Source organism: Pempheris klunzingeri, chromosome 2 (assembly GCF_042242105.1).
Source record: "Pempheris klunzingeri isolate RE-2024b chromosome 2, fPemKlu1.hap1, whole genome shotgun sequence".
Taxonomy (NCBI): domain Eukaryota; kingdom Metazoa; phylum Chordata; class Actinopteri; order Acropomatiformes; family Pempheridae; genus Pempheris; species Pempheris klunzingeri.
Genome location: NC_092013.1, coordinates 16,909,152 through 16,921,621, shown reverse-complemented (window position 1 = coordinate 16,921,621; position 12,470 = coordinate 16,909,152). Strand labels below are relative to the sequence as shown.

At 42.6% G+C, this 12,470-nt stretch overlaps 2 protein-coding genes across 2 annotated transcripts; both read right to left on the bottom strand.

Annotated features, from left to right (window-relative positions):
- Window positions 1-514: 514 nt before the first annotated feature.
- Window positions 515-6,227, bottom strand: timm17a (translocase of inner mitochondrial membrane 17 homolog A (yeast)). Its single transcript, XM_070842638.1, has 6 exons — window positions 6,173-6,227; window positions 4,871-4,970; window positions 4,039-4,102; window positions 2,815-2,943; window positions 1,608-1,718; window positions 515-1,432 (listed from the first exon to the last, which is right to left on the bottom strand). The coding sequence occupies exons 1-6, from the start codon at window positions 6,196-6,198 to the stop codon at window positions 1,356-1,358; spliced, it is 507 nt and encodes a 168-aa protein (XP_070698739.1). The 5' UTR covers window positions 6,199-6,227; the 3' UTR covers window positions 515-1,355.
- Window positions 6,228-7,594: 1,367 nt separating this feature from the next.
- Window positions 7,595-12,339, bottom strand: lmod1b (leiomodin 1b (smooth muscle)). Its single transcript, XM_070845393.1, has 3 exons — window positions 11,774-12,339; window positions 8,818-10,581; window positions 7,595-8,742 (listed from the first exon to the last, which is right to left on the bottom strand). The coding sequence occupies exons 1-3, from the start codon at window positions 12,059-12,061 to the stop codon at window positions 8,716-8,718; spliced, it is 2,079 nt and encodes a 692-aa protein (XP_070701494.1). The 5' UTR covers window positions 12,062-12,339; the 3' UTR covers window positions 7,595-8,715.
- Window positions 12,340-12,470: the final 131 nt, after the last annotated feature.

The following is a 12,470-nucleotide window of genomic DNA, read 5'->3' as shown; positions in this document are numbered from 1 at the left end:
TTTTTTTATTTATGTGACTTATGCTCATCTCAAGTTTCAGCTCTGCCATGAAGTGACAGATCCCCGACTCCACATATCAAACAGGTGACGCCGAAGTTGCCTCTGGGTGCCTTTCCCATATTCTCATTCAGTGTCCTTCACCTGAAACTACGGAGCGCAGGCTTCAAACAGATAACGGGTGTGTGACACAAACATGGAAGAATGTGAGAGAGGAAAGCGCTCCCTTGTGTTTCTTTTATAAACACATCCTAAAAGAGTCTGATAGACAAATTTGGCAAGGCAGAAAAAAAGAGCAACAGTGATCTGGAAATGTTTGCGAGGACTACCCTCTAGTGGGGAACGGGCAACCCTGCCCAGGGCAGCATAGAGTAGGGTCAGTGGTAGTTGTACATTAACAAAAATAAAACATATATGTATAAATCTATCCATCCATCCATCCATATATAGTTATTTTTAGTTATAGTCTACATATTCCACAGGCATAATCTATCCATAAGACTCCAACAGACACACGTGACAACTTATTTCTTTATTGTACCATAGTACAATCTGTCATACAGATTTAATACAGAATGCATCAATCCCTTGCTTGAGTTTCTCCATTAATTTTTCCTGCCCATGCCATCCTCTGTCACCAGCAGTCTTTCCCACACCTTTGTGTTGAATGTAAAAGCACTGTCACATAAAATAGAACAATCTGGTACAACTCTTTACAATCTAAAATAAATAAATCACTTTAAAACAAACTAATATCCCAGGAATAGCATTGTATTTGATAGGTGTTTGCCTTCATAACACTGAACAAAATCAAATAAAAAAGGCCAGCCAAATGTCGGTGGCCAGCACAAGCAGGAGATTTTTTAAGGCAAATGAAGACTAATGGAAGTGAATACAAGCAGAAAGCCTTTACTGTATATACACATACTTATATATAACTCATGACGTTCCATCTGTGAGGTGTTTGTGCTAAATTCAACACTATCCAGAGTTCGTAAGTCTTGACCTCCCACTTGTTTGACTACATGCGGTACATACTGTACATGAACAAAACAGAAGAAACACACCTCGTCCCCCACAAAACGCAAACGTCAAACAAGACTCACCACATGTCTGTATTTAACCAATGTTAGGGGAAACAGATGCACATGACAAGGCTGAGAATGGCAAAAGGCAGATCTGTACATGGCTCTTGAAAGAAGGAAAATGAAGATGTGTTTTGTCCTTGACTCCTCTGAAACGGTCCATAAAGTGGGGCGCTACTGTTTTGACGTGTGGTATTTTACATCTCCATTTCTTCTTTGTAACTTCAGCAAGGAATTCAAAAAGGCCTAGTGGATATGAAGTGGGGAGTCCTCTCACTGGTATTGCCTGTAGTCTCCAAAGGAAGGAGTGGGCATGGGAGCAGGCGCAGGTTCCTCTGCAAACTGGGGCCCTGGAGGGAGGGAGGGAGGGAGGGAGGGAGAAAAGGTAAAAACTTCAGACTGAGATAACAGCAGCTGGTGTAAAGAACGAAGATTTATAACATAAGAAATCAACAAAGTGTTCATGCAATATCCTTTACATCTCATTCAAAGGCACAAACACTCAGTATCAGAAGTATTACTCACCAGTTGGGAACTGTGAAGAGGCAAACCTAGTAAGCAAAATGCCAGCGCCCTCTATCAACGCCAGCAGGATACCTCCCATCGCTGCAGAGCCCACCATGGCTACTGGTCCATCTACAGAGGAACAGGGCATGTTAACAAATTACATGCACACAGTACATTAGTCTCCACATTTCACATTAGAAATAGATTAAACAGGCGAACGTTCAATTTTCATCACCTCGTTTTTAAATGTAAAAACTTAAGGAAATTTATGACGTTAACACAACTTAGTGTTTTCACTTATTCTGCCTAGTTAAACCTGAGTTTGGGTTTAAGTTATAGGTGGAGCCTTGCTGGGAATTACCCGATGTCTCTGTAGCCCATGCACTAGTATGGTGTATGCTTTCCCACCATGGTAAATGCAACGAAATGAACAGGACAGTGAAACAGATGTGAGTCGAGCCTGATCTGTACAGCAGAGAAGAGGTCTAATCGGGCAAACAAGTGAAAGCACCTGTGTGGGTGGACAATAGGTGTGCAGGTCTAATTATAAATGAGTTCAAATGAATAAATGTGGACGTGTGACCTCACATGCAGCACAGGCTCAACAACTACAGCTCCTCTAATTCGGGGAGGTTATCCTACTCGTTTCCAGTGTAAATATATGGCACAAGCCAAACTCAAACAATTTCATTAATTCTTTAGTCAGTGTTGCCAGTCAGGACCACGTCTAGTTAGGACACCTTCACTGGTGTCTACAGAAAAAAAGGTATGTTTTCACAGAGAGATCACAGAGACTACAGGCTGACAAACTAAACTGCAGCCATGTAGCCCATAAGAAAATCTAAGGACACGTCTAGTGATGCTGAAGGGTTGTGACCAGTCACAGTGATTCTGAAAAAAGTTCAGTGTACAATAACGACATGTATCCATGTCATTCCATTCCTGTCTACAGTGTAAATATCCTATGGTGTAAATATTTATTTCATTTCATCACAATCCATATATTTATATCTATATTTATATTTATATTTGCTATTTTTTGTCTTTTCTATTGCTTTGTTTTCTTTCACTGTCCCTGTTTATATTGTTGCTGCTGTAACAAGAAAATTTCCCCCTATGGGGGATAAAATAAAGAAGTCTAAAGTCTAAAAGTCATGTTTGCCTTTTGTATGAGGCACAAATAATAACTATGCATTAACACCCTGCTTCCTTTCAGCACACTCACTTCTTGCAGCGAGGATTGCTCCTGTCATGGCCCCGCTTGTAATTGAGTTCCAGGGATCCTCCTTCCCTCGTACTTTTACTAAACCACAGTCGATCATGGAGAAGAGGCCTCCCCATACTGCAAAACTTCCTGCAGCCACAAAAAAAAAAATTCAGGTTCAGGTTCAAGTTCAACACAAAACAGTTAAGATATACTTGGCACACATCACTTTAAGTTGTATCTGACCCACAATGTATTTCTTTAGTATCAAATACTCAAACTGTAGGCTTGAACAGGGGCCGTATGTGTTGTTTCCTCCTACATGAAGAATAGTCAGCTAGCATTCGTGTCTACTATGCTGATCACAGTGGGTTTCCATTGGTTTTTCAATAAGGATCCAGACTGAGCACATTAACGTTGGGTATCTGCCGATACAATATCCAATACTTCGATTTACTTCAATGTTGACTAGATATGTTTCTGACATACTGAAATATAGTGACATTTTTACTACTTGATTTGAATACTGGAAGACCTGGTTCAAATATATCAAGCTTACATTTTTGACACATGAATGAATAATCATGAGAAAATGAGACGGCCAGAGAGAAGAGGTATCACTCTGCTGGAGTTGTTGTAACTGAAGGAAAACTCTGTGCTTTCACATTGACACACTACAGTTTTCTCTTGAATATGCAGAGAAATGTTCACACTTTAGAGCCGCCTGTGGTAACGGAGAGCAACGCTGCACCATGAGCAGGCTGAGGTGAACAAAACACAGAGGATGATAAACAAAGGAGAGGATATTGATCGGCTTTAGGTTCCCCTAACTATTGTCCATATTAAAATATGCCTTGCCTGCCCCGATACTGATCCTTAACATTAATTCAAGACATCTCTAGTTTTCACAGCAGAATGTCCTTATAGCTCATGTCTGAGGTTAAAGAGCAGCTACAAAGCAGTATATTTAGTGGTATAGAGAGACAGTGGAAGAACAGAAAAGCCTGCAGCAGTGGTGTAAGATGTTTCTATAGATATTTTCATACTTTTTTCCTGTCTTAACTTACTAAAAATTTGAATTGTAAACATTGTTGGTAATGTTAGCACGGTACCAAGCTGACCACAGCCCCTATTCTTTGCAAATGAGAAAATAATGACCTTTGCAGTCAACAGAGACAAAGTATTTTATACCAAAGTTAAAGTATCACTTAAAGGCAGATAATATGTATATTCAGTTATTCTTACCTCCAAGCTGTGGGGCTCTGGTCTTTATGGCAGTCAAGCTACCTTTCATTCTGTGGCTCATCCCCTACAAGAAAGCAAAGGTACATGATGGAGTCAAAATGCCCAAATTGCACATTATGACAATTTAAGACATGGAACAATCAAGTTTCCTTGTAGTGTTACAGAAATTACTGAGAAGATGCCACACTATTACAGTTTTGTGCTGTATATTCCACTTACATTAGTTTAAAAGCCAAACATTGCTTAAGCCAAACATTGACTGCTGTAACATGATGATATCCATGTGCGTGGCTGTGCTGGATCGTGACACATCTGCAGTTGAGATTGTAACAACCACAGCAAGCACGAAATGTATTGAAATCTCTTGTAGAAGTCATTTTTTCTTTAGTTTGGTATACAAAACTATGCTGTGCACCTTAACCTACTGTCCAAATTGTACATATATTCTTAATTGAGATACTTGATTAGACCCTCATCTTTGACAAAGCAAAAATGGTTAGATGCTCCTAGTGCCGTTGTCTTTTTTAACATTAAGCACAGTAGTGTGCTTCATATTGTCTCTGCTTTGGATGACAACAGAGGTTGATAAAGGCCATTGATTATTTAGTGCACTGTTAAAATCATGTAAATGTGATCATATCAATACTGCTGACAATCCATTTTTAGGGAGACCTGACTGTGCCTTTAATCATCTAACAACACATAGTACAATGCAGCTCTAAGCTGGAGTCAAACCATGTTTCTATATGATTTGCATAAGGAAGTCATAATTGTAGTATTTGACTGAGGCAATACAGCAACGAACAGTGTTAAGCTACAGGACAAAACTTACTGAAGGTGCATTTCTGAACCCTTTTACTGCCTGGAATATGCCTCCTCCAATAGCCCCCATGGTGAAGGCTCCCCCACAGTCGTCCACGATCCTCCAGGGGCTAAAAACATAGGCAGCCATTAGCGAAGGTCAACAAAATATACATTAGATGCATAAGTTACATTTCCACATGCAAATATCATGATCTCTGAGATCTGATTGCAAATTTCAGTCTTGACAGACCCTCTGGGTATGGATTGGAAGCCGAGGGTGCAAGCGTGTAGAGGAACAAACCTGTCTATTTATTGTTAATATGATTATAAATCCTTCAGAACAGGAAAACTACATTTTACTCGTATTGTTCATTTTGGTCAACATTACAATTGCATGCGATCATCGTCAGATCATATACATCTACTGTATATCTTTATCAACCCCAAAATATGTGAAATGAAATCAAAGATATCGGACCTCACTGTTTACTTTAGGGGCATCTCCACTGAACAGGGACTTGGAAATCTAAACGTAGTTATCCTCACATTACCTTTATAAATTATTTGAATCACTTTCATAATTTGAAAAGCTACTTGTTACAGATATCATGCTAGCTGCATAAAACGGTGCAGAAATTACTTTTTAATGCCCGATTGTAACATCATGTACCTCTTCGTCTGGTGTTAGCTACACCTGGTCTTGGACCGACACACTGCATGATACCATGAATCTAAACATGTCACTAACTGCACATTGGTTCAATAAATTATTTTAACTACACATCGACACTATTCATTTCAGTTACCACGTTTTCCCAATAAATTTGACCAGTCTAACCTTCGCCGGCTCTTGTGCAATCCCTCAAGCTGCCCCCAACAGATCACGTTAGCACACAGGTGGCTAACTGAGCTAGCTCTCCAATATGCTAAAGCAACATCCTTAACTGCCCTGAATCCTACTGAAGAGCTGCAATGGTCACAGCAGCGGTTGACATTCACCGTGGGGCACATATCACCGTGTACAGATTGAGTGACTGGACTGGTTGAAGTACATTTAAAGCCATGTGGGTGAGTAAACTGACAAGGTCACTAGCAACGTGATTTAGCAACAGCTAAGTACACACTGCCAGTACAGGTCTATGTAAAGTTAGCATTTCTGCTAACGCGAGACACCTAGAGCCAGATTTCAGATGTTTTGTGTTTAAGCCACATGTCGTACAATAAAAATAATCATACACACTTAACGTGGTAGTTACGTCAAAGAGAGGCATAGAGGTGAACTGGTAAAACACAGGCTGAAAAGGGTATTTTATTTGGTTTTAAGACTCACCATGGTTCTCTGGCATATTCCTCCATTTTGTTCTTTCGCTGTTCCCTCTGACGTAACACCCAGCAACGACAACTGACGTAACATCACAACGTGGTGTCTTAAAGGAGCATTTCATGTAAATTCAAGCGCTCGCCACTTGCATGAAAAATAGGTCAGTTTGAGGTAGTGAAATGTTCTAGTGTGGTAGGAAAATGATTACTGTAATTAGATCTACCCAAGTATTGTACAACATTATAGCTTTTTATGGTGTCATGTGAGTCAAAACATTTTTGGGCAGCTCAGAGACTCCATACATCTCAGTAGTAGTTTATTTACCATCATCAGTGGCTGTCAGTACATCTGTGGTTTACAGTCCATGTTGTCTACTGACTGTTTACCAGGGGCCAATAAACAAATGGGACCTTCCACTTTGCGACTGTTTTGGTTAGTGGAAGTGTGTTCAATGGTAACTCTGTTTGGAAAAGCACGATACCAGCTGTTGTGATGATGACATTTGCACTTACAATGGCTGATACAGTGCTTACATGTTGCATATTCCTCTCATACTTCATTTTGAATCAGATTGCAGCAAACCTGGTTTCATTTGTTCCAGGAAAGAGGGGCCAGTAGGGGCCTCTTAGTGCATTAGTTCCACGCATGCTATAGACAGGAAGGAAGCTAAATGTATAGCTAACTAGATCAAACTAAACTACAGTATACTGCATGTCTGATATAAACCCCCAAAAAAGAAATGTGGAGTTATTTTATGAGTTCTTCTTAGATCCTTTTGGTTGGCGCTGTAACAACCCATAATCTCAATATTTTCATTCTTTCCCCTTTTTTCCTTCATCTGAGATCTGTGCTGCTGGTCAGGGGAGCAGCTACAGCCGAGAGACAGAGCACTGGCCTGCAGCCCATTATTAGGAACGAGAAAGGAATGAATTGCAGAGCAAGCTTTCATTGAGAAATGCCCAAATATAGGCATTTCATGGATGCAGAGGCTGAGGCTGAGGCTGAGGCTGGGCGATGGAGACATAAACTGTCCTGCTGCCGTTCTCCTTTTCTCCTCTGAACACACAGGGTGATGGTGGCTAGACACTAGACGACCCTACAACTTTAAACATGTAATATAAAGAGTGACAGAAGTGTGGCTGATCCTATAGTGTGGTTCAAGTTGGATATCTGGTTGCAGATGAACGGCCATATTGAACTCCTTGAAGTCCTTTTAAATGTAGTTATTTATGCTGCAGGTTGGTTGTTGGCTGTGGATACATATCTATATATGGCTCTGCAGATGTTGTGCATATCTTAGCAACAGCAAGGTATGAAGTAGAAAGTATACAGTGAAAAATACTGCAAAAGTCAGTTGTCTTTCTTTGTACATTTACTGTATGTATGGTCCTTAATGGCATCAACCAGGCAAAACATCACACTCACCATTGCAAACATACCAGAATCTTTTATTGAAGACATACAGGCTCTGTAAGAAAGACACGTGTAATCAGATACGACAGAGAATCCCTCAGTACACGGTACGCATGTGAGTGCCACTCTGATGTTTGTTTATCACATTGAATTCCTTTTAGAAATGACATTCAGTTTAAAGTATGTCATAAATCAGCAGGAGGGTTGATATAAGCCAGTAATGGTTTTCCAACTCCCCCTAAGGTTAAGACATGTTGATGTATTACATTACAATTTATGTAAGGTATTCAAACACCCAGGCTAGAATGATTCTGTACAAAATATAACATCAGATAGTGAAGGGCAGCTTTTGCACTTCCTGATAAAAATGCATTATGTAATTATTTCCTTGCTAAGACGCTTTCGTCATGCACCAGGATTCTCCTGGGCTGCTGTCCAATCCACTAAACCCTGCCTGAGATGTCTTGAGATTTGGCAATGAGACACAATCAAAGACCACCTTGACCTTTTTTTTTCTCTTACCCAGATTTTAAGTCAGGCCGCCATGTTTGTTAATTCCCTGATATTTCCGCCATTTCAGAATTCCCAGTTTGAACAGATTTACAACTTACAAGAATAAGGTGGATTCCCTCTCCACAAATAAATAAATGGTCAAATTAATGTCCACTATATAGCTGATAAACCTTTTTGTATAATAGAATTTTATATTTATGTTATTTGAACTTCTTATTAAGCTCATCGCACACTCCCACCACGCTCACATTCAGATGCATACACAAGCCAACATGTTATATGATCAGCTTCATATTATCTAGTGCAAATAATCAGCAAAGCATCAATATGAACTGAAGACAAACAACCACAAAACTCATGGCACTCTCTGCAGTCGGCTAATAGAGAGCCCTGCGTCACTCATTCTCCACAGAGTCCTTTTGGTCCAGTGTTTGAGGGGAGAACTCATAGTGAGGGCTAGTCATCCAACCGGGGGGCATCTCCTGTCTCACTTTCTCCATCCGTCCCGCAGCTCAGTTCTTCGACTGCATCCCGGGGGAATGTTGAGTTTATCTCACGAAAAACCTGTGGTGAGATGTCTGTTCTCCCTCTCTCTTCTTTCTCACTTTATATCCCAACAGGAAACATTACTGCAGCCACTTTGGCACCGGCACCTTTGGGGAAACATAAAATGTGAGTACATGAGAGTACATCAAGAGCAAACATAGCCAGAAACCCACCTCACGTACCTTCTTGAGTTGTGTCATGTTGCTTCCTCTGATTGAGGCAAGCAGTTGGTCCCTTGAGTTCTTACTACCACTTGGGCTTTTTCCATCCAGCTTCCTCTGAGACACCGGGGTCAGAGAGTTCCTCAGGGAGTCCACATCCAGCATAGGTGGCGGAGGAGGTGGAGGCCCACCCCCAGGAGGAGGTGGAGGAGGTGGCGGAGCCGGACCTCCAGCTCCTCTTCTGGGGTTCAGTTTTGGGGATGGCATTGGCGAAGGTATGGGAGAGGGTTTGGGCGACGCTTTGGGCGAGCTTCTCAGAGATCCTCCACCGCCCGCCTTGGGTACCTCCAGTGTCCCCTTCTTCTCCCCGTTGGCCTGGGCCTGCTTCTGCTCCTGCAGGCGCTTCTGTCGCTGTCGGTCCATGTTGCGACTCAGTATGTTTGTCGTGGTCATTCTGGGTCCGGCTAACTCAAAATGGTAGCCCAGTTTGAGCAGGGTGGTGTTCTCTTTCAGGATCTTGGTCATCTCCATCTCGGTCTTCCCACCACAGATGTGACGCTGGTTTTGGAAGCGGAGCTCGGTCAGTGTGGCGTTGTGTTGCAGCGCCTGGATAAGGGACAGGATGCCCTTGCCAGTGAGGTGGTTGGAGTCGAGATTGATGCTGGTGATGGTCTTGTTGCTGCGTAGCGTGCCTGCGATGGCGTAAGCCACGTGGTCATCGGCACGGCAGTTAGCCAAAGCAAACGTCTTAATGTGGGTGTTGTTGTGCAAAGCCTCTGCGAACTCGATGAGCGTTTTCGTCTTGATGACCTCTGAGTTGTTGACATTGAGCTCAGTGAGGGAGGGGTCGTTGCTTCGAACCTGCTCCATCAGCTCATCAAACATGCTGGAGTCTTCGTCCTCCTCCTCTTCCTGTTTCGCCTTGCTGTTTGGGCTGTTTTTTGCCAAACAGTTACCAACTTTCTCAGTTCCCTCAGCTTTTTTTACTTTACCTTTGCTGTCCTCCTTTTCATTTTTCTCTTCCGCTTTCCTCTCTGTGCCAATCTTCTTCTCCTTCTCTTTCACGTGGTCGCTGTGGTTCACCAGCTCTTCTCTATCTGTTCTTTTTTCGGCCTTGTCCTGTTTCACCTGCACCTCACCCCTCTGAGAAGGTTGTCGCTCAAGTTTGACATCAGGCTTGCTTTTATCCTCAGCTTTTTTTTCCTCTGCTTTAGGCTTCTTCTCCTCGGGTTTACTCTCTGGACCCTGGCTTTCTTGTGCCTTGCTCTGCTTCTCCAACATTTTGGAGACAAGTCCTTGTGTCCTGAAACCCTCAGATCTTCTCTCCTTTTCTTTGCCCACATCCTTTTCCTGTTTTTCTCTCAGCTTTGAGATAATGTCTTTGGTTTTGCTGTCATCTTTTCTCCTGCAGTCTTCTTTCCTCTCCTTCTCCCTGCTGTCGTCCTTTTTTTCCTGTAACTTGGAGATCATGTCCTTTGTTTTGCTACCCGTGCTCTCTCTGTTGTCTCTTCTGTCTCTCACCTTATTGTCCTCATGTTTCTCTTTGGTGTCCTCTTTCACGTCACTCTCTCTGCTTTCCTGCTTCCTGTACCTACTGGAAAGCGGACCTCGCTCTGCTTTCGAACTGTCGGGACCTTTGCTGTATCTGTCGTCCACCTTAATATCTCTTTCACTGGACACACTAGCTTGTCTTCGTAATCCTACTTTCATGTCGTCGTTCCCCTCCTGGCTCAGGCCCATCTTCCTCAGATACTCCTGCTTCCGGCTCTCCTTCTTTGACTCACCCTGCAGGAGGACGAATATGAGGAGTATGATGTGGAAAATATTACAGTTATGCCAGAAAAGTAGAGCAGCTAAATGTACACCAATACCAAAACCAAACAAATACTGGGTTTAATACTGCAGAAGTGTGTCAAAACCAAAATGAATCACAGCAGATACTGAAAGAGGATGCCATTTTGCAAAATGTGAAGATGATTTGATTAATGTATTGGCTATACAGTACAGAGTTTGTTCTTACAGCAATCCAGTGTATAATGCACAACATGTACAGTATGAAATAACACCTAATCGCACAAATACCCATGCAAATCCCGTGTTCCTTTACTGTCTCAAACAGCTCCTCATCCATCTGCTCACTGTAAACACACGCTCTCCCTGACACAATATGGCATGCGTGTTTACAGTCAGCAAAGGGACAAGGAACCATTTTTTTTTTTACAGCGCAGGGTTACATTTGCAGCGAGTAGCTTGCAAAGTGTTTGATTTGTGAGCCTCCATCTGTTTTGCTGTGTGAGGCCGTGGCCCTGGCAGATGTATCCTTAAAAGGCAGTGAGCGTAGGAGCAATCAACCAAGGAATTCCATCAGGCCGGGATTAAGAAGCTCCACAGGGCCGCCGCTCCATCGACTGAAGTGCCTCTCCTTTAAACACACAAACTGCAAGAACTCTTCTCTGAAACTCGACCAAGGGGGGCTCAAAAAACTTTTGTAACATGCCACAGGAATAAAAGAAATGGTCTGTGCAGTGTGTTTGTTTCTGAGGCTGCCTCTCTGTTTGTGAGAAGACTGTTAAGAATGTGAAATGGATGTAAGCGAGTCTCAGAGGGGAAAACAATATTTTTCCTGGCGCAGAAGCCAACTCTGCACTATTTATGAGCTGATGGGCTCGGGGTGCATGGGGTCCAGTTGGCGGTTTGCTTCAAGCAGAACAGCACTTGAAGGCTATCATTAGAATAACCCTGGGACTGTGGATGTTACATAATGCTGTAATTCATCAGTTGTGAGTGCATACATTGTTGTTTGATTTTATAAGTTCTCATTCTTATTAAAGACTGCTTATATACAAACATCTTAGGAGAGGAATGGGTCTTAAAAATATGCAGATGATACTTAAACACTCATGGATATTCTTTTAAGTCACTTCCAAAACAACGTGGCACTTTACCAGATAAGGAATCAAGTTAACGATCAACAAACCTCAAATGACTGTTCCCTCTGACTGAGCCTCCCTTTAGGATCATTCTCCCGTCTGCTGTCCAGTTTAGCGTCCCGGACATTGTTGCTCGTAGGTGGCTGTGTGGATTGGCTCTCCGCTGGTTCGACGACCTTCCCATCCTCTGGGTTGAGGTCTGGCACTTTCATCATGTCCTTCTCCAGCTCCTCCATCTCCTCAGGGGAGAGCGTGGACAGCAGGTTGTCCAGGTCGGGGTCCTCGCTGACCTGACGGCCCGTACGGGTCAGGCCTCTAACCTTTCTCCTGGACATGGTGGCCAAAAAAATCTGGATAAAAGGCTACACCCGCAAAGAACAAGGAAATTTGGTTTCTTTGGATGGTGTGGATACAGTAAATCCCTTTATTTAAAATCTGATTATTGTGTAATTTCTCTCCTATGGCGAGAAGTTGAGTATTCCCATATGCCAACGCTGGTGTCCTGCTGTCCCGTCCCAAAAAGCTCACCAAAAAGCCACCAGAGGCATCAATCCTGGTGCAAAGAGGCTGGACTCACGGTCCTGCAGTGAGGGGGTACCAGTGATGAACTGCAAGAGCCTCACATCATCAAAGTGGACTGAGAGGCTGGGACATTCTTTGAAATCCTCTGAAAGTGCATGTCCATATTTAGTTCAGGGTACACACTCCTTTAAAGGTAATGGGAAGGGCTGAAGTTTACAGAGA